The 22,202-nt window shown below is 43.3% G+C and overlaps 2 protein-coding genes across 2 annotated transcripts in view; both read left to right on the forward strand.

Moving 5' to 3' along the window:
• Nucleotides 1-13,346, forward strand: part of LOC309700355 (protein NLRC3-like) — a gene marked incomplete at its 3' end in the record, with an annotated part of 31,588 nt that extends 18,242 nt beyond the window's left edge. Inside the window, exon 8 of the mRNA XM_082523877.1 lies at nucleotides 13,151-13,346. Within this exon, the coding sequence (XP_082380003.1) occupies nucleotides 13,151-13,346 (196 nt within the window). The remainder of the gene's footprint in view (nucleotides 1-13,150) is intronic.
• LOC309701482 (uncharacterized protein) overlaps nucleotides 1-22,202 on the forward strand; it is a 2,150,955-nt gene that overhangs the window by 1,979,455 nt on the left and 149,298 nt on the right. The window lies entirely within an intron of this gene.

Below are 22,202 nucleotides of genomic sequence, written 5' to 3' on the forward strand. Positions count from 1 at the left end.
AAGTAAGTAAAAGGAAAAAAAACAGCGGCCGACAGCGCTGTAAACAACGGTAGACTTGTGCGTAACAAGCAAGCGAATAATGCAGAAAACAGATTTTTAGACGGGAAACTGTTCTTGAAGTACAGAGAGAGAGAGAGAGAGACATCTACTGAGACCATGCAGTCGTTTGTCTTCTCCTCAAAACTCGAATCATGACATTTCATGCACTGGTCTGATGATTAAGTGAGGACACGACAAATTTAGTGGTTAAAAGGGTCGAATTGGGACATGTTTTGTTGATTGTTTGAGACAAAGGACTACTGAATGGTAGAAAATTCCTTTTTAGGTTTCTAAACAGGATCTTAAGAATTTTAACACGTACCTGTGTTGTCCTGTCAACTTGGGGGGTTATGAGTTGATTATGTGGTGAGAAAAAAAAAAAAAAAAAAAAGGGGGGAAGGGAGATCTCGTTGTTTCTCCCCTCTCGGGATAACACAGCCAACACAGCACAGCCAACACAACATCATTTTCCTGTTCGCCTGTTTTGTTTTGTTTTTGTTTTTTCTGAAAGCCGAAGCTGACCTGGACTCCTACCCTCCCCTCTACCATCGTTGCCCTCTCCGCGACTATCTTTGACCCTTTGACCCCTGAAGGCCACAGCAGCTGGACTCACAACAACAACTTGAGGATGTCAACAGTGCTGCAAAAAAGCGATCTCATGCAGCAGAGACGGAGAGCACTAAACCTAAAGCCCGTTTCACTACACGGGGGAAATTCCCAGACTGCGTCAGCTGACAGAGCTGTGACGAGACGCGCATTAAGCCCGGAGGAAAAGGGAGGGTGAGCAAAAGAATGCTGACCTCTGAGAAGAGCCGAACAGCAGAGCTGCAGAAGGCCGTGGAGCAGAGTAAGGACAACATAAATAGACTCTGATCTGACGTGGAAGGAAAAGACTCTGAGGTCTTTGACAGAAATTGAGCATGGCTCCGGAGGAGCTGGCTGCTAATTGAACTCATCAGTCAGACTTGGAGTTTCACGTACAGGACTTGAAATCAGGCGGAAGCTTGCTGGAGCAGGAGGTCGCCAGACCTGATGCAAAGCTCCAACAGCAGGAGCAAGCCCGGAAGGAGCTACAGAAGCAAAAGGGTCAAGTTACAAGGAGAAGATGCAGGCAGCTGCAACAACGGATGAAAACAGACCCAAAGAGGAGGGGAGGACCCCAGGGCATGCGTCAGGCCGCTGGTTTACCCAAACAACAGAGCAGGAAGGTGATGAATACAAACACACAAACACACACTTCTGCATCCGCCGACTTAGAATGAAGAGAAACACACACATGAACACTTATGCACTCGTTGAGTGAGTGAAAACTGATACACACCCATGCACCAAAATCAAAAATGTTGATTCAATTCACTAAGAAGTGACACACAATGCTCCAGCTGCTGCAATGAAGAATGCTTTATTAACAAAGGCTCAATGCTGCACACAACAAATCCAAATACAGAATCTGTTACAATAATAAGCCCAGAGGGCATTTGTGTGGTTTGGGGAGCAGAGTCCAGAGCGGTTTGGTTATGAAAACGATGCCCGTGCGAGATATCTGGGGCTTAAGGCCTCGACTCAATTGTTTACTGTACACCAAAAAGAAAAGAAAACAGCCTGAGCAGTGGTGCAGAGTGAAAACGATGAATTAACAGTGTGAGTCTTATTTCAGAGCGCCACATCATTGTGATGGAGACTTAATAAAAGGAGGAACACACGGACAAAGAAGAAGAGAAAGGGGGGGCAGCCCTTGAACACGATTGCCTGAGGTATTAAAGTTCTGTACTAAATTCTGGTTTCCAGTGTGAGAAAAGTCACGCAGTGCCAGTAGTAGAGTTAGGTTGAGTGATGATTCTAAATGACTGTAAGTAAATCATCGTACACCCGTTCAAGTTTCATGATAACGGGGATCTAGACTTTGTTGAACTCTAGGTAATTTGAACAGCTAAGATTTGAGTGACCAAGTAGCAGTTGAATAAAAGTCATTGAATAAGTGTTGAAATAAACTGGCAGAATTAAGAGAATTAAAACATTTCAAGAGCTCAAATTACTTAATATGGAAACGGTTCTATTTTGTTTCACGAACGCAAAACATATAGGTTTAGGAATAGGAAAAGGTTGAGGTGGTGTTGATTTGACTCTGTGTAGGTTTAGGTGGGTATTTTTATTGATGGGAGGAATATTCAGTGACAAGTCCTAAGACCCGGGCGTTGGTATTTTTGTTTTTGTTATCTTTTATTTTATTTTGTTTTATATTTTGGACAGTGCACTGATTTTTGTTAGTGAATCTTTTCTTTAAGCAGATCTGCACATCGGAAATTACAAGCGTTACACGTCGGCGAGAAAATTGTTGTAAGTGAGTTTCTCCGCATTGAAATTGGCTCTGGAGGAAACCACTTATGGGGACAATTAGAAAATGAGAGTCCCTGCCCAAAAAAGGATTCAGCGAGGTAATCCGATCTCAAGTTCTTCTTTTTCTTTTTGAAATGAGCTCATTTTGCTGAGGGCGGAAATCTAAATGCGGCGATGGTTTCCGCTATCAGCAAAGAAAGAAAAATGGATGAATGAATGAATGGATGAAAGACTGGAAATAAAACAAACGGACTGACTGGTAAAAGCTGACAAGACTTGACTACGACTTGAGGTTAACCTCCACCGAGATAGAACAAGAGGGTGGATGAATTTATGTGTGATTCTTTTTACAGGAAATCTTTTTATAGCACCTATGGGATGTGGATGGCTGACTACGGTCAATATGCTGCTAATGTTTGCTTTGCTTTGGTGAGAAGGGTGCAGTAGAAAACAGACAAGTGACATGGAAACAAGTAATAATAACAAATAACTAATTTGGGGACAGTTTAACCTAGAGCCCACTAACTGGCCATTAGGGGCTCTCTCTCTCTCTCTCTCTCTCTCTCTCTCTCTCTCTCTCTCTCTCTCTCTCTCTCTCTCTCTCTCTCTCTCTCTCTCTCTCTCAAGTGTGAATAAAACAAATTGTGGCAATAAAAGTGATTTAATGACTGGAGAAACCTGAACATGATACTTGTCTGTTGTGCTGAATCTTTTATTACTCTTATGATTTGCAGGTGGTTGTAAATAAGCTGTTTACTTTAACAGGTTTGCTTTTTAGCTGAATTGCAAAATACAACTAGAACAATTAATTGAGACTAATTGAAACTAACCTGAAACTGAGGAGGTTCTATATAAGGAAGAACTAAAACAGGTATAAAGTGCATTTGATCTTTAATTGCAGGTTGTTGCTCATTATTGAAGTGTGCTCATAAAGGCAAAAGCTATATAGGGGGTCTATGATTTGGTCTGTGTTTTAATAATTTAGGTATGGCAAAATTAAAGGTTTTTAGACAATTTAGGGGACCAGTGAGAAGCATAATTAGATGATCAGAAACTGAGTACTACACTCAAGTTAGAATTAAGAATGCCCAATTTGTTTGAGGTCTGTTGTTCATTTTTATACACACATTGCAAATGTGCTTATAAGGAGCTGGCACTTAGTCTGTGAAGGTCAAAAGCTTCATCCGACAACGGATCGGATTGATATATTGGAGCTATTGACTTCACGTGCAGAGGGTTAAGTGCATGCACGCTTACACACATAAGCATGGCATAGGATTGGAATAAACAAAGTCAACAACATTAGGTTAGGAGAGCCAGCGCAGGAGAGGTGTTGGCTTTCTGTCTCTTGCAGAGAAGGGAACAGACACCAGACGGGGACACGGAGATATGGGGACCCTTCACAGCAACTGGGGTCAAGTGTCATGGCCTTGGGGCTCCTTGAGAAGATGGATCCCATAACCACAGCGATAACCAGGAAGGGGTTGGCAAAAGCTAGGAACACCAGAGACCAACGAGGTTCGAGAGGCTTTTGGCAAAAAGGGGGACACGGCGGTGACAACGGACAACAAACACACAGATCTTTGTTTGAAAGAGGGGCAGAATAATCCCCAGATCTGTGTAACGACTGAAGTCGAAGAAAGAAGATTCCGAGGGCGTTTCTTCACTCCAAGAGGAGGTGGTGAAGGGGCCTGAAGCGTGACAGGCTGAAACTCGAGTCTGAAGCTAAAAGAACAGCTGGGTTGTGGGAAAATTGGAAATTGGAAAACAACGGAGGTGTTGGGGTTGATAAGTGTCATAACGTGTTTGTTTGGTTTGGAGACAAATCCTGGTGTGAGTTGGGCTGGCAAGCCAGCCCAAAGAGGAGGAATGTGACCAGGAGATATTTTATTTTGTATTCTTATGATCACAGTTATAATTAGAAGTATCAATCATTAATCATTTACCATTGTGGAATCTGAGGACAGTATAATCTTTGTTTTATATCTATGGTAATCTGAGTAAAGATTAATGTATGCAGGTTATCATCATTGTAATCAAGTCTCAAATGGTATCCACAGCATTGTATTCACCGTCCATAACTGGAGGGTCCAGCAGGACCTTGTTCTAATTCATTTGCAGGCCTACATCAGAACATGCACATAGAGAGTTATGTAAACACGCACGTTTACCCTTATTTACACAGGGAGGTCATGTCAGGACATTCTCTAGTTGGACACACAGGCTCACAGAACTGCACAACATGCCATGTCACACACTTGTTTTTCTCTAAAGTATCATCTGATGTTTGTATAAAGAGAACTTTGGACTATGGGGAGACTGTTATCATTTCCAGTAAGGTCTAACTGTGTGATGGGTTATATAAGGATGGGGAACGGTCCACTCTTTGGAGATCTGTGGCTGTACGCTTGTCTTCCCATGCTTCTGTCTTAGAAGCATGTAATAAAATCACTATGTTTGTCACCTACACGGACTCGGCTGTTTTTCCTTCTTACCCAAACTGAACCAGACGTAACAGCATGAAGTGTGATTTTATCCTGGTGGAAACAAACAGCAAAAGTCAGAGTGAGTTCATGACGATGTTCATGTGAAGCGTAGTTTGGATCTTCTTTTGCTGCTGGTTCAGTCAATATTGTTTGGAGAGAGATAAAACTAACAGCTTTAGAATCAGCGTAAAAAGGACGTAATAGAATAGAATAGAATAGCCTTTATTGTCATTGTACAGAGTACAACGAAATTGGAGTGCCACTCCCTTGGTGCAAGATTCAATAATAAATATAAATGTAAAATATAAAAAGTACAATAAAACAATCGCAAGTATTCAAACAATAGTAAGTAAGATATATACAGGATAGCAGCATTAATATAATGACAGTATGAATAGCAGCATAATATAATGGCAGTGACGGTATGGTATAGCTAAGCAGGTTCAAACAGGTTAAACACAAAGCTCGGAGCCGCTGAAACATCAGAATCAGCGAGTTGTCGTCTTTCAGCCCCGACCGTGTCCGTGCCATCGGGTGAGAAAAGCGACATCTCACTGATTCTGATTCGCGGGTCGCGCTGTGTGTTTAAGTCTTTGTGCAGAATCCGTGTTCCTGCTCTCATTTACTGTCTTAGCTGTTGTTGAAATTTTGTGAGATTTCACCAGAAATTCTGGAATTTCAAGCAAAATAAATTTATATTAAAAAATAGATTCAGGATTTTAATTAATCGATTTTACGTTATCCAAGCCAGAATCGATTTTAATCGATAAATCGATTATAAAAACCCACCCCTAAAAGCAACCTATTAGACCCATTAAACACTAACATAGATGAATACTCAGATTTAAACCTTTATTGTTTCACAAAGGGTTAAAAAGGGAACGTCCACAGTTTAGACTGCAGCAGATTTTATTAAAGCAGTTTGACAGGAGCAAAGCAAAAACACAAAGAATAAGTGTTTCACATATTAATACATATAACATAATAATAAAAGAAAAGCAAAATAATGATAAAAAAGAATGAAAAAGTTGTCCAGAGCAGCAGGATGTCTGAGGTCTGCAGAAACACAAAAACACAGCAGCTAAAAATAGTTGTTGAAAGAAAACGAGGTGGGAGCTGCTGATTCCTGAGCTTTGATACTGGATTAGCTTCAGTAGTTATTCCCATCACTGCTGTAGGAGCTACATTTAGTCACAGCTGATTGTCTTCTTTGACCAATCAGAAGACTACTGTTGTAAAAACAAGCACACAAAGAACCAATGAGAGTGAAGAACAGGATAAAGAGCTCGTGTGATGGAGGCAAAGCAATAATCAGCAGACTGTAGCAGTTTCTATCTGGATGAAAGTAGAAGGAGCTCAGCGGAGCTCAGTCCCATATCTTTGGTTAGAAACAACATCAGTGATTTCCTGCTGCTCGAGATGATTCCAGCAGCTCTCATTACAGCAGCTGATGAGAGAAACAGCTGATGGCTCACAGCTCGTGCACTGTTGGATCTCCAGATGTTCACGTGGCTGAAGTCTGTGAAGAAACTGTGGTCCACGTAGTTCACACGGCCTCAGATTGGACCGAGCTCCCTGGATCACTGCAGCATCCTCAGCTGGTACATGGACGTCTCTGCTCCTCAGTCTTGGAGCCCTGCAGGTCCGTCCACACCACCAGGGTCTTCTCACTCACCTTTCCTTTGTCCTCGTCCTTCATCGGCCGTGCTGTGTCTTTGTTCCTGCGGTGTTGTTCCCACGATGCAGCGCTGATGTTCCCTCCTTGAATGCACAACAAGTACGGTGCTGGTCTTTCTCGGGTGGAGCAGAGACAGATTGAAGTCTTTCAGGCTTTAGTGCCGACTTCCCTGACAGAGGCTGGACTCCATGGTCTGCACAGGAGGCTTCTACACTGTGTGGAGGTGACTCCTGGACTTGAAGACAGGCTGCAGGTACATGTGTGATGAAGAGGACCTACAGCAGTGTGATGGAGCTGCAGGTGTGAAGGAAGTCCTGCTGTCCTGTCCCACCCTCATCTTTGCTTCCTCTGTCTTCTCTGGACTTGTCCTCCTGTTTCAGAAACAGCACTGCTTCATGCCGAGGGTGGACGGGAGCGTTGGCTCTGATTCTTTTACCGTCCACCACAAGGAGACACTGATGCTGACCTCCTGATTCATCTGCATGTGTTCTGCTTCACACTGCTCACCTCCACCAAAGACTTCACAAACATCTTCTTTCTTTGAGTCCAGTTTGTCCCACAAACACTTCCAAATCTCCTCCTCTGAGATTCTGCAGCTTCTTGCAGTGTGACTCAGCTGACTTCTGACAGACCACAGACTGGCACAGCATCCACATGTGTCTCCTTTCAAACAGGCTCTTGATGTTTCCTCCCACATCATTCTGGCCTCTCAGTCTCCTTTGTTCTCCAGCTCTGTAGCTCCAGCTGGTGAAGCTTCAGTTTTCCATGTTGGTAACAGTAAACTACAGCCTCTGCTGTCAGCTGGGTAACTAAACAGAGCTGCAGCACGTCTCTGCGGTGGTGCTACATCCAGCCTGCAGACGGCCGTCTACACGTTGTAGTGGTTTACAGTCACCAGGGGGCGCTGTCCCAGCCATGCAGGCAGTGGGCTGCTCTGCTTGTGCTGTTGTTGGTGAAGCTGAAGTGAAAGCGAGAGTTAAAACCCTGAACAGTGTCCACTGAGCTTCTCATGCTATTCTGATGCTCAAAGAAGTTTAACAGGAAGGACGACTCGTCCATCAGGCGTCCAGCTGTCCGTGACCGTGTCCACAGCAGAGTGTGACCGAGGCTTCATGCTAACACGCACACATGAAGCTAATACCACCACGAGCAGCTGCTCAGTGGATTTGGAGGACAAATGTCTGCAGCTTCTCACAGGCAGTATGCAGAATGTGGATCTCCACAAAGACTGTGGAGAGCTCGTCCCACACTCTAAATCCAAACTTGTCTGCACAAAACTTCTCACACGTTCCCGTCACAAGTGTCTTCTAAGTGAAGCTACCAGGTTCAGGTCCAGCTTGTTTATCTGGAGCTGCAGGAGATGATCCATCCTCACAAAGCAACACAGCAGATATGCAAACACACAACACAACCAAAGGATTCTCTATGCATGTCTGTGGCTGATGCTGCTGGAACGAAGCTGTTTGAAACCTTGTTGTTCTGCACTTTGGGACCAGAAGAGGAAACTGAAGCTCTGTGCAGAGGGTCCAATGGAAGCAGCCAAGCGCTGTAAGTGTCTGCTGTACAGGGATGCTGGTTCAGCTGTGGCTCAGTTTCACAGTGTGACTCAATAAAAGCAGCAGGAAATCAAAGCTTGATGCTTTCATCAGTGTGGAAATAAGAAAGTTTCCTGTGACAGACGCTGGAGCTCTTTCACTCTCAGCTTCACAGTTTCAGCTTCAAACTTCTTCCAACATGTTTCTAACACGGCCACATTCCACCTTAATGGAGCTGATATCTTGTGCATCAGCACATTTTCTAAAGGCAGCGATCACATCTTTAGTTTTGGATGTTTAACTGCAGATTGTTTATGTGTTTATAGCACATTAATTACAGCAGCAGCGTTGACCACAGTGCTGTACAAGAATCCAAAATAACGATTAAAATAACTCCTAATATTAATATCACACATCAAATATCAAATAACTCTCATGCTGTATTAAAAGCCAGTGAATACAAATGTGTTTTCAGAGCAGATTTACAGAGACTGACAGCAGGAGCTGGGGCTGTTCGATAGAACGATGTATATATGATGACCATATGAAAACGTCTATCGTTTCATATCACGCTCTTTGTTTCCTGCTTATGTGTTTGTGTTTTCCAGATAAAGCTTTCAAAATAAATCTGAAGATCCTGTTGAGAGTTTTCAAAATAAACACAATACAGTACTGCGGTCGCTCGTTTATCGAGTTACGTTCTAAAAATAAGTCTCAGAATGAAGTAGCAGCTTTATGTTTTACAAGTATTATAGAAGTTTTAAGGCAGTTAAACCCTCACTGCACACTTTCTACACTTTTCTCAGACAGGCATGAACATTTTCACACTTTTCTCTCTTGTTTAAACAAAGTTCAAACCTTCATAGAAAAATAAGTTCATTATTAAAGAGTGAAAGCAAAGTGTTTCTGAAATGTGTCAAATCAGCCTTTGCTGGCATTAAATGAGCTTCTGTGTGAGGAGCACTCGTCCATGGCCTGGGCTCCTCGCTGTCAGGTAAAGTTTCATAAAGCTTTTGAGTTTTTCTGCAGATAATGTTGGTGTCCAGCACGATGTTCTTTTTCCTGCGGTCACTGAGCCACAAAGCCAAAGCTGACTCCATCCTTACGATGTTCTTGTTGTGGACAGTTACAACCTTTTTGCCTCCTTGTTGAAACTATGATGGTCAGCATCTTCCTCTGCCTTTGGCTGCTACCACAGGTGCAAAACGTCTCGTCATCATTGTTGTTTGTTGGGACAAAACGTACAAACATACAGTGCAGCACTGCAGAGTCACACTGCTGTAAATTTGAACACATTCTGTACTGTACAGGAGACACGGCACGAGATTGGCTGACAATGGTCTACAGCCAATCAGGACGCAGAACACAATGCGCTGTAAAAAACAAAAACATGCAAAATTGCACAAAAAAGATCAGCGAAACAGCGAGGCCGCCAAAGGTGAACTGTGTTACAGCGAGGGACCAGCGTATATGTGGTTGTTGGGACGATAAATGTCTTTGAGCTTGTGTCAGAAGACGAGCTGCAGCTTTCTGGACCAGCTGCAGTCTTGCCAGGCAGGTCCCACTAACTCCAACATATAAGGAGTTACAATAATCCAGCTGGGACGTCATGAAAACGTGGATCGCCCGTTCAAGGTTTTTAAAAGATAGAAATGATCTCACCTTAGATAAAAGCCTCAGTTTGAAGAAAGACCGCTGTACAACTGAGCTCAGCTGTTTTTCAAATTGCCGTCAAATATAAGCCCCAAATGTAATAATGCGATTTAATAAAAGAGCTGAACCAGTCTAATAGAGCGCCCTTGATGCCGCCATGCTCCAATGGTGAGGTCAAGATGCTGTGGTCAAGGCAGCGGTCAGATCCAAAAGCACAGCTGAGTCTCCTGATCAGTGGCTGATAAAAGATCATTAAGAACTTTTCAAAGTGCAGTTTCAGTGCTGTGAAGAGCTTTAAAACCAGACTGAAACCTTTACAACAGATTGCAGCTGAACAAATATAATCTTTTACAAAATCTTCGACAGGAAGGGAAGCTTTGAAATAGGCCTGAAATTTGAGCGGACAGAGGATCCAGATCAGGTTTTTAGTACAGGCTGTACAACAGCATGTTTAAAACAGGCTGTACAACACCTGAACTAAGACTGCTGTTAAAAATCGCTAAGATGTCGGAACCGACAACCTTTAAAATCTTTTTAAACACGTGTTGGAACAACATCATTTGGACAAGATGATGTCTTTATAGCATCACATCGTTCCTCCACCTGATCAAACCACACAGGCTCAAACTGATCAAAAACAGCTGAGCAGGTGAATATTTTAGCCCCGGTGCGATCTCGGGCGAGAGTATCGATGATGGCCAAAGGGCAGCGTCCAGCTCTACGGCCGCTGAAGAGCAGACTCAACAGACGCGCGTGATGTGGATCCTACTGCTCTAAAACTGGAGCTTCTTCAATCCATTAAAGAGGACATTAGTACGCTGTTAAAAGAAGAAGTCAGAAATGCATTGAAAGAAGATTTTGACAATATAAGGGCTGACGTGCAGGGACTGAGAAATGAGATCGCTAACAGCATGGCGGCGATGTGCGGCGAAGTTGATGGAGTAAAGGTTACAGTGAAAGAAGCTGAGGATGGGCTGTCAATGTGGAGCGATGAGGTGACCACCCTGCAGTCTACAGTAGAGAGTATGAAGGAGGAGCTGTCTGACCTGAAGGATAAATGTGATGAAGGCAGGAAGCGAAGAGCTAACATCCACATCATAGGGATCCCAGAGGGCCTGGACTCGAGCTCCTCCACGGCCGTATCCGTGCTACTACGTGAAGTGCTGGGTATGGATAAAGACGTTATTGTCGACCGCTCACACAGGAGCCCTATCCTGAGAAAGCCAGCTGGTAACCCGCACGCCGTCATAGCCGAGCGTCACTACTACCAGGATTGTGTGGCTACGCCGTGCCAGGGCCCAAGCCCCGCTTGAGTTTAACGGACAACCTATTGCAATATTACGACTGGGCGATATGACCCAAAGTTCATATCTCGATATTCTTTAGCTGGATGGCGATATACGATATATATCTCGATATTTTTAAAGCCAGAAAGTTCGAACAAAAAGAGAGTTCTTAGTCAAAGCTGTGTCCCAAATCTCACACAGGCACATTTATTAACATACAGCGTAGATGTACATGAAACAATTACTCAGGAATAAATGATCAGCATTTATTAAATAATAATGCTCCATAAATAAAAGAAAACAATGTTGTTTTTGTGCATAACAAAAAGCTCACAATCGTGCAGTCAAAATGTAAACAGACGCTGAGCATAATAACAAGCAGCTGCTCTGTTCCCAGGTTCTACTGCGTGACTGACAGCCTGGAGTTTGAAACCCTCTTTGTAACCGTGTCTCTTACAGGTGCCATTTATGGTCCTTATACACACTCAATACAGTAATATTACGTTGAAGCAGAGTACGTATCACTCCGCGAGGCTCCTCGTAGCTGTAATGCTCCAACAATCCATCAAGCGGTGCGGCCTCGTAGCTGAGCAAAGTCGTACCAAAACATCTTTTGAAAGGTTTCTGAGCGCCGTGTAGCACATAAAATCGGTTCGAGGTCAGTAAGCACAACCAGAATTCATCCATAAGCCGCACTGTCGATTTATGAGAAAATTACAGGATTTTAAGTGCAGAAAACATAGTTTATGGTTTTCCTTTGATCTTAGCAAATATCTACGCCTCTAATTGGGACGATCACAGATTTTTCACTAATGTCTTTGCGCGGCTCCCCAATATGTCATCACACAATATCATCTTTGAGGGAGACCTAAACTGCTCATTATCTGCTATGGACCACAGTTCACACAAAAGTACACTTAGTCCAAACTCAGCATGCGTCATTCAGAGCTTTCTTGATAATTATGGGCTGGCTGATGTATGGAGATTTCATAATCCTGCTTCACATCAATACTCTTTTTTTCTAATGTCCATAAAACATATATTTGTATAGAAAAACGTCTCCCTTTAGTTACAGAATGTGATTATAAGACTCTGGTGATTTCTCCTCTTGCTTTTTCAATGTGTATTCCTGATGCCTGCTCCAACTATCAGCCATGGAGATTCAACTCAGTGTTGTTAGCAGATGAAGAGTTTGTCAGTTACAAAAGGTCTCAAAGAGATTTTTTTCTATCAATCAGACCCCAGAGATGTCATCATCAGTCATTTGGGAATCTCTAAAAGCATCTGAGAGGCCAAATAATTTCATTTTGTGCCAAACAAAGTGCAACACTGAAAGAACATCATCCATAAATATTGAGTAAGAACTGGACTCTCATACAGCGAGACTCAAATGCCTTTAAACATCAGCTTATCCTGCTGATCCAAGTCCAACACTGAGTTTGTAAAAACATGTTTGTCAATCATTTTGTTTGGTTTCTGAGGAAAATGATTCAATAACTTGCTGCTAATACACAACATTTCATCATATTTCCTCATAACCCTCTTTTGTCTGACCATTTGATCCCATTTGAATTTGCAATAAAGGATCCACAGAGTTTGGTGACAATAATGACAGTAGATGTTTGTGTGAAAGTGCTGAAAGCAAATGAGTGTGTGATGTTCTTTCAGTGTTGCACTTTGTAGACGCTCCCTGAGCACTGGTCTCACAGCCAGCTGCACATAGAGACCAGTGTTGTTAGTCCAGGTCAGAAGATGACTTGTTGGAATGAAAATGAGCTTGTAGTTTGTCTGCTTTAATAATGTGACTGGAAAAAGGTGTTGGACTTCAAATATGTCCATTTCTGTCACACTTCACCTTTAAAAGTGAAGCCATGTGGTTCCTGGAAGGAAAAACACGACTTTTTCAAGTCTTTGTCCTGTTTTTATGAGAAATGTACGACTTTAATGTGAAACATTCAGAGTTTTTTCTCTTGTTGTGTTTGTTTGAAGCTGCTTCCTTTTGGCTTCAGCTGTTTGGAGTTTCCATTTTCTAAACTTCTACATTCTGAACCTTCTTCAGCTCTGAACAGATGATGAAACACTGAATGATTTCAAGCACTTTGTCTAATAAACTTACATCTTTCATTCTTTATACAGATTGAAGAGCTGTGATTTGTCAGAGATCAGCTGTGATTATCTGGCAGCAGCACTGAAGTCCAACCCCTCCCATCTGAGACAGCTGGACCTGAGCTCCAACTACAAGCTGCAGGATCCAGGAGTGAAGCATCTGTGTGGTTTCCTGGAGAGTCCAGGATGTAAACTTGAAACTCTGAGGTCAGTCAGCATGTTTTAGTTGTGCTGAGATGAATATGATGTGAAAGTTGTGCTGACACTAAACTGCAGACATCAGGCTGATATTATACTGATCCACACTGAGGATCTTCATGGTAAAGTCTGTTTTCTTCTTCTCTGGTTTAGTCCATTGACTGCAGCAGAACAATGTTCACATTTCAAACAGTGATACTCAACGTATGGCCCGCGGCCCACACGCGGCCTGCCCACCTTTCCTGATTCAGAGAGAGGGGACCCTGATTAACTGTGTAGCTTCTTCCTCACAGTTCTAAGTATCAGACACAACAATGAATAATCCACAGCTGACTGTCTTTAGCAGGCCAAAGGTCACGGCACACAGCAGACAGTCAGAAATATTCTAACTCTGATCATTTATCAGTTGTGACACTGTGAGACTTGATCAGAGGTGTGATCATCACAGCAGAGGCCTTTGTGTCAAAGTCACTGAGGATCAAACAGAAACACATGAAGCAGATTTTCCTCTTCTGGCTTTTTATAGCAGATAACCTTCAAAATATTCTGCAGTCGATCAAAAACTGAAGCAAACCATGAAGCAACATGTGAACATGAGCTGATGCTGCTGAAGTGAAGCAAAGTTACAGAGGTTTGATTAAGATAAGATAAGATAAGATAAGATAGAACTTTATTAATCCCTCGGGTGGGTTCCTCTGGGAAATTCGATTTCCAAAAAAGCACAGCACCGACAGAAGTTACAGAGTTATACACACACACACACATATATATATATAAATACAGAGACAATATAAATAAAATATACAAAGGGGATAAATAGAATAAATAGGAATAAAAATAAAAATACAAGTGAATTGCACATTTCAAGTATTGAGTCTATTGCACCGTTGACTATTTACAAAAGTATTGCACAAGGTATTGCACAGTGAGGTGAAGAGGCACTACAGCTTAGTTGTTCCCCCCTCCTTTGTCCTCCTGTCTCCCCTCCCTCTCCCCTCCAGAGAGGAGTTAAACAGTCTGATGGCGTGTGGGACAAAGGAGTTTTTAAGTCTGTTAGTTCTTGTCTTGGGGAGAAGCAACCTGTCACTGAACAGACTCTTCTGGTTGTTAATGGCCGTGTGCAGAGGATGCCTGGCATTGTCCATAATGTCCATCAGTTTCTTTAATGTCCTTTTCTCTGCCACTGTCACCAGAGTGTCCAGCTTCATGCCGACCACAGAGCTAGCCCTCCTGATCAGTTTCTCCAGCCTGGATGAGTCCTTCTTTGCTGTGCTGCTCCCCCAGCACACCACAGCATAGAAAAGTACTCCAGCAACCACCGACTGGTAAAACATCCTCAGGAGCTTCCTGCAGATGTTAAAAGACCTCAGCCTCCTGAGGAAGTACAGTCGGCTTTGGGCTTTTTTATACAGGTGCTCTGTGTTGCATGACCAGTCCAGTTTATTGTCCACCCACAGCCCGAGGTACTTGTACTTGTTGACCACCTCCACCTCCTCCCCCTCTATCTGAACCGGCAGTGGACCTGCTCTAGACCTCCCGAAGTCCACAACCAGTTCCTTAGTCTTTGAGGTGTTGAGTTGCAGGTGGTTTGTGTGACTCCATGCGACAAAGTTCCTCACCAGACTTCTGTACTCCTCTTCCTGATCATCCCAGATACACCCCATGATGGCTGTGTCGTCTGCAAACTTCTGAATGTGGCATAATTCAGAGTTGTAGCAGAAGTCAGAGGTGTACAGGGTGAAGAGAAGAGGGGACAGCACAGTTCCCTGTGGTGCTCCTGTGCTGCTGACCACAGTGTCAGACGTGATGTCCTTCAGCCTGACGTACTGTGGTCTGTCGGTGAGGTAGTCGGAGATCCAAGCGACCAGGCAGGGGTCCACCTCCATCCTGTTCAGTTTTTCCTGAAGCATACAGGGCCGGATGGTATTAAAGGCACTGGAAAAGTCAAGAAACAGGATCCTGACCGTGCCTTTTCCCCCATCCAGGTGTGAGTGGGCTCTGTGTAGGAGGTACAGGATGGCATCCTCCACTCCGACACCCGCCTTGTATGCAAACTGTAGTGGGTCCTGGGCATGTTGTACCTGTGGTCGGAGGAGGTTGAGGAAGAGCCGCTCTAGAGTCTTCATAAGATGTGACGTCAGTGCCACCGGTCGGAAGTCATTCAGCTCATTGGGCCGGTTCTTTTTGGGGACCGGGACGATGCAGGATGTCTTCCATAGGGCGGGCACTCTCCCCAGTCGCAGACTGAGGTTGAAGACTCGTTGCAGCGGCTCCCCAAGTTCATCAGCACACGCCTTTAGCATCCTAGGACACACCTTGTCTGGGCCTGCTGCCTTTCTGGGGCGAAGCTTCCTCAGTTGTCTCCTGACCTGATCCACTGTGACACTGGGAGATGTTTGGGAGGAGGGGAGGGGGGGAGATGTCTTGCTGCTGAGAGAGGGATTGGAGGAGGGGGGTGTCATGGTGTCAGGAAGGGGGGGAAGCGAGGGAGGTAGGAGAGTGGGGATTGGACTCTGTAGTGAAGGTGAGGGTGGGGGGGTTGTGGGCTGGTCAAACCTGTTGAAGAAGTTGTTGAGTTCGTTTGCCTTCTCCACAGTCCCCCCCACTGTGCCTTTCTTGGTGTTGTGGCCTGTGATGGTTTTCACACCATTCCAGACCTCCCTCATATTGTTCCTCTCCAACTTCTGCTCCACCTTCCTCCTGTAGGTGTCCTTTGCTTCCCTCAGGCAGCGTTTCACCTCCCGCTGTGCTGCCTTCATCTCCTCCTTCACTTTGCTCCTGAAAGCCTTCTTCTTCATGTTGAGGACAGCTTTGACTTCCTGTGTTACCCACGGTTTGTTATTAGGATAACACCGTACCGTCTTAGCAGGGGCGACCGTGTCCACACAAAAGTTGAGGTAGTCTGTAAGACAGACACAGCTGAGAGTTTGTAATCTGTCATCATTTTAAAAAGTTTCCATGGAACAGCAGAAATGAGGCTTTACTGTCAGAGGCCGACAGCACTGAACACAACAGCAGACTGGTGGCTAATAAACAGTGAATGATGCAGAAACAGATGTTTGAAGCTGTTCTTGGAGTACACTGAGAGAGAGAGAGCTGTGCAGGCAGGAACAGCCAAAGTCAGAGAGAATTCATGAGCATATTGATCAAATGTGAAGCAGAGTTTGGATCTTCTTTTGCTGCTGCTTCACTCAGTTTTGGTTGGAGACAGATGAAACCTGCAGCTTCAGGATCTGTGAGCTGTCCACTTTCAGCCCCGACGGCGTGTCCGTGTACGTGCCGTCGAGTGAACGATCCACGCTCTGTGTTTCCATCTTTGTGTGTTTAGCTGCTCTCATTTACTGTTTTAGCTGTTTGCTGCTTGTTGAAATAGTTTGTGAGCTTTAACCTGAGATTCTGGCAAAATACATTTATATGAAACATCGATTCAGGATTGAATGAATCAACATCGTTTTATTCAAATTAAAACCATTTAAATGGGAACATGAATTTTTTACAGCCGCCTCTAATGCTGGGTAATGTCAGCTGGTCCATGTGCAGCTGGCTGTGAGGCTCAGGGAGCGTCGACAAAGTGCAACACTGAAAGAACATCATCCATAAATATTGAGTAAGAACTGGACTCTCATACAGCGAGATTCAAATGCCTTTAAACATCAGCTTATCCTGCTGATCCAAGTCCAACACTGAGTTTGTAAAAACATGTTTGTCAATCATTTTGTTTGGTTTCTGAGGAAAAAGATTCAATAAGTTGCTGCTAATACACAACATTTCATCATATTTCCTCATAACCCTCTTTTGTCTGACCATTTGATCCCATTTGAATTTGCAATAAAGGATCCACAGAGTTTGGTGACAATAATGACAGTAGATGTTTGTGTGAAAGTGCTGGAAGCAAATGAGTGTGTGATGTTCTTTCAGTGTTGCACTTTGTAGACGCTCCCTGAGCACTGGTCTCACAGCCAGCTGCACATAGAGACCAGTGTTGTTAGTCCAGGTCAGAAGATGACTTGTTGGAATGAAAATGAGCTTGTAGTTTGTCTGCTTTAATAATGTGACTGGAAAAAGGTGTTGGACTTCAAATATGTCCATTTCTGTCACACTTCACCTTTAAAAGTGAAGCCATGTGGTTCCTGGAAGGAAAAACACGACTTTTTCAAGTCTTTGTCCTGTTTTTATGAGAAATGTACGACTTTAATGTGAAACATTCAGAGTTTTTTCTCTTGTTGTGTTTGTTTGAAGCTGCTTCCTGTTGGCTTCAGCTGTTTGGAGTTTCCATTTTCTAAACTTCTACATTCTGAACCTTCTTCAGCTCTGAACAGATGATGAAACACTGAATGATTTCAAGCACTTTGTCTAATAAACTTACATCTTTCATTCTTTATACAGATTGAAGAGCTGTGATTTGTCAGAGATCAGCTGTGATTATCTGGCAGCAGCACTGAAGTCCAACCCCTCCCATCTGAGAGAGCTGGACCTGAGCATCAACAACAAGCTGCAGGATCCAGGAGTGAAGCATCTGTGTGGTTTCCTGGAGAGTCCAGGATGTAAACTTGAAACTCTGAGGTCAGTCAGCATGTTTTAGTTGTGCTGAGATGAATATGATGTGAAAGTTGTGCTGACACTAAACTGCAGACATCAGGCTGATATTATACTGATCCACACTGAGGATCTTCATGGTAAAGTCTGTTTTCTTCTTCTCTGGTTTAGTCCATTGACTGCAGCAGAACAATGTTCACATTTCAAACAGTGATACTCAACGTATGGCCCACGGCCCACACGCAGCCTGCCCACCTTTCCTGATTCAGAGAGAGGGGACCCTGATTAACTGTGTAGCTTCTTCCTCACAGTTCTAAGTATCAGACACAACAATGAATAATCCACAGCTGACTGTCTTTAGCAGGTCAAAGGTCACGGCACACAGCAGACAGTCAGAAATATTCTAACTCTGATCATTTATCAGTTGTGACACTGTGAGACTTGATCAGAGGTGTGATCATCACAGCAGAGGCCTTTGTGTCAAAGTCACTGAGGATCAAACAGAAACACATGAAGCAGATTTTCCTCTTCTGGCTTTTTATAGCAGATAACCTTCAAAATATTCTGCAGTCGATCAAAAACTGAAGCAAACCATGAAGCAACATGTGAACATGAGCTGATGCTGCTGAAGTGAAGCAAAGTTACAGAGGTTTGATTACAGACACAGCTGAGAGTTTGTAATCTGTCATCATTTTAAAAAGTTTCCATGGAACAGCAGAAATGAGGCTTTACTGTCAGAGGCCGACAGCACTGAACACAACAGCAGACTGGTGGCTAATAAACAGTGAATGATGCAGAAACAGATGTTTGAAGCTGTTCTTGGAGTACACTGAGAGAGAGAGAGCTGTACAGGCAGGAACAGCCAAAGTCAGAGAGAATTCATGAGCATATTGATCAAACGTGAAGCAGAGTTTGGATCTTCTTTTGCTGCTGCTTCACTCAGTTTTGGTTGGAGACAGATGAAACCTGCAGCTTCAGGATCTGTGAGCTGTCCACTTTCAGCCCCGACGGCGTGTCCGTGTACGTGCCGTCGAGTGAACGATCCACGCTCTGTGTTTCCATCTTTGTGTGTTTAGCTGCTCTCATTTACTGTTTTAGCTGTTTGCTGCTTGTTGAAATAGTTTGTGAGCTTTAACCTGAGATTCTGGCAAAATACATTTATATTAAACATCGATTCAGGATTGAATGAATCAACATCGTTTTATTCAAATTAAAACCATTTAAATGGGAACATGAATTTTTTACAGCCGCCTCTAATGCTGGGTAATGTCAGCTGGTCCATGTGCAGCTGGCTGTGAGGCTCAGGGAGCGTCTACAAAGTGCAACACTGAAAGAACATCATCCATAAATATTGAGTAAGAACTGGACTCTCATACAGCGAGACTCAAATGCCTTTAAACATCAGCTTATCCTGCTGATCCAAGTCCAACACTGACTTTGTAAAAACATGTTTGTCAATCATTTTGTTTGGTTTCTGATGAAAATGATTCAATAAGTTGCTGCTAATACACAACATTTCATCATATTTCCTCATAAGCCTCTTTTGTCTGACCATTTGATCCCATTTGAATTTGCAATAAAGGATCCACAGAGTTTGGTGACAATAATGACAGTAGATGTTTGTGTGAAAGTGCTGGAAGCAAATGAGTGTGTGATGTTCTTTCAGTGTTGCACTTTGTAGACGCTCCCTGAGCACTGGTCTCACAGCCAGCTGCACATAGAGACCAGTGTTGTTAGTCCAGGTCAGAAGATGACTTGTTGGAATGAAAATGAGCTTGTAGTTTGTCGGCTTTAATAATGTGACTGGAAAAAGGTGTTGGACTTCAAATATGTCCATTTCTGTCACACTTCACCTTTAAAAGTGAAGCCATGTGGTTCCTGGAAGGAAAAACACGACTTTTTCAAGTCTTTGTCCTGTTTTTATGAGAAATGTACGACTTTAATGTGAAACATTCAGAGTTTTTTCTCTTGTTGTGTTTGTTTGAAGCTGCTTCCTGTTGGCTTCAGCTGTTTGGAGTTTCCATTTTCTAAACTTCTACATTCTGAACCTTCTTCAGCTCTGAACAGATGATGAAACACTGAATGATTTCAAGCACTTTGTCTAATAAACTTACATCTTTCATTCTTTATACAGATTGAAGAGCTGTGATTTGTCAGAGATCAGCTGTGATTATCTGGCAGCAGCACTGAAGTCCAACCCCTCCAATCTGAGAGAGCTGGAGCTGAGCTCCAACTACAACCTGCAGGATCCAGGAGTGAAGCATCTGTGTGGTTTCCTGGAGAGTCCAGGATGTAAACTTGAAACTCTGAGGTCAGTCAGCATGTTTTAATTGTGCTGAGATGAATATGATGTGAAAGTTGTGCTGACACTAAACTGCAGACATCAGGCTGATATTATACTGATCCACACTGAGGATCTTCATGGTAAAGTCTGTTTTCTTCTTCTCTGGTTTAGTCCATTGACTGCAGCAGAACAATGTTCACATTTCAAACAGTGATACTCAACGTATGGCCCGCGGCCCACACGTGGCCTGCCCACCTTTCCTGATTCAGAGAGAGGGGACCCTGATTAACTGTGTAGCTTCTTCCTCACAGTTCTAAGTATCAGACACAACAATGAATAATCCACAGCTGACTGTCTTTAGCAGGTCAAAGGTCACGGCACACAGCAGACAGTCAGAAATATTCTAACTCTGATCATTTATCAGTTGTGACACTGTGAGACTTGATCAGAGGTGTGATCATCACAGCAGAGGCCTTTGTGTCAAAGTCACTGAGGATCAAACAGAAACACATGAAGCAGATTTTCCTCTTCTGGCTTTTTATAGCAGATAACCTTCAAAATATTCTGCAGTCGATCAAAAACTGAAGCAAACCATGAAGCAACATGTGAACATGAGCTGATGCTGCTGAAGTGAAGCAAAGTTACAGAGGTTTGATTACAGACACAGCTGAGAGTTTGTAATCTGTCATCATTTTAAAAAGTTTCCATGGAACAGCAGAAATGAGGCTTTACTGTCAGAGGCCGACAGCACTGAACACAACAGCAGACTGGTGGCTAATAAACAGTGAATGATGCAGAAACAGATGTTTGAAGCTGTTCTTGGAGTACACTGAGAGAGAGAGAGCTGTGCAGGCAGGAACAGCCAAAGTCAGAGAGAATTCATGAGCATATTGATCAAACGTGAAGCAGAGTTTGGATCTTCTTTTGCTGCTGCTTCACTCAGTTTTGGTTGGAGACAGATGAAACCTGCAGCTTCAGGATCTGTGAGCTGTCCACTTTCAGCCCCGACGGCGTGTCCGTGTACGTGCCGTCGAGTGAACGATCCACGCTCTGTGTTTCCATCTTTGTGTGTTTAGCTGCTCTCATTTACTGTTTTAGCTGTTTGCTGCTTGTTGAAATAGTTTGTGAGCTTTAACCTGAGATTCTGGCAAAATACATTTATATTAAACATCGATTCAGGATTGAATGAATCAACATCGTTTTATTCAAATTAAAACCATTTAAATGGGAACATGAATTTTTTACAGCCGCCTCTAATGCTGGGTAATGTCAGCTGGTCCATGTGCAGCTGGCTGTGAGGCTCAGGGAGCGTCTACAAAGTGCAACACTGAAAGAACATCATCCATAAATATTGAGTAAGAACTGGACTCTCATACAGCGAGACTCAAATGCCTTTAAACATCAGCTTATCCTGCTGATCCAAGTCCAACACTGAGTTTGTAAAAACATGTTTGTCAATCATTTTGTTTGGTTTCTGAGGAAAATGATTCAATAACTTGCTGCTAATACACAACATTTCATCATATTTCCTCATAACCCTCTTTTGTCTGACCATTTGATCCCATTTGAATTTGCAATAAAGGATCCACAGAGTTTGGTGACAATAATGACAGTAGATGTTTGTGTGAAAGTGCTGGAAGCAAATGAGTGTGTGATGTTCTTTCAGTGTTGCACTTTGTAGACGCTCCCTGAGCACTGGTCTCACAGCCAGCTGCACATAGAGACCAGTGTTGTTAGTCCAGGTCAGAAGATGACTTGTTGGAATGAAAATGAGCTTGTAGTTTGTCTGCTTTAATAATGTGACTGGAAAAAGGTGTTGGACTTCAAATATGTCCATTTCTGTCACACTTCACCTTTAAAAGTGAAGCCATGTGGTTCCTGGAAGGAAAAACACGACTTTTTCAAGTCTTTGTCCTGTTTTTATGAGAAATGTACGACTTTAATGTGAAACATTCAGAGTTTTTTCTCTTGTTGTGTTTGTTTGAAGCTGCTTCCTGTTGGCTTCAGCTGTTTGGAGTTTCCATTTTCTAAACTTCTACATTCTGAACCTTCTTCAGCTCTGAA

This window comes from Aulonocara stuartgranti (genome assembly GCF_965226115.1).
Source record: "Aulonocara stuartgranti genome assembly, chromosome: 23".
NCBI lineage: Eukaryota > Metazoa > Chordata > Actinopteri > Cichliformes > Cichlidae > Aulonocara > Aulonocara stuartgranti.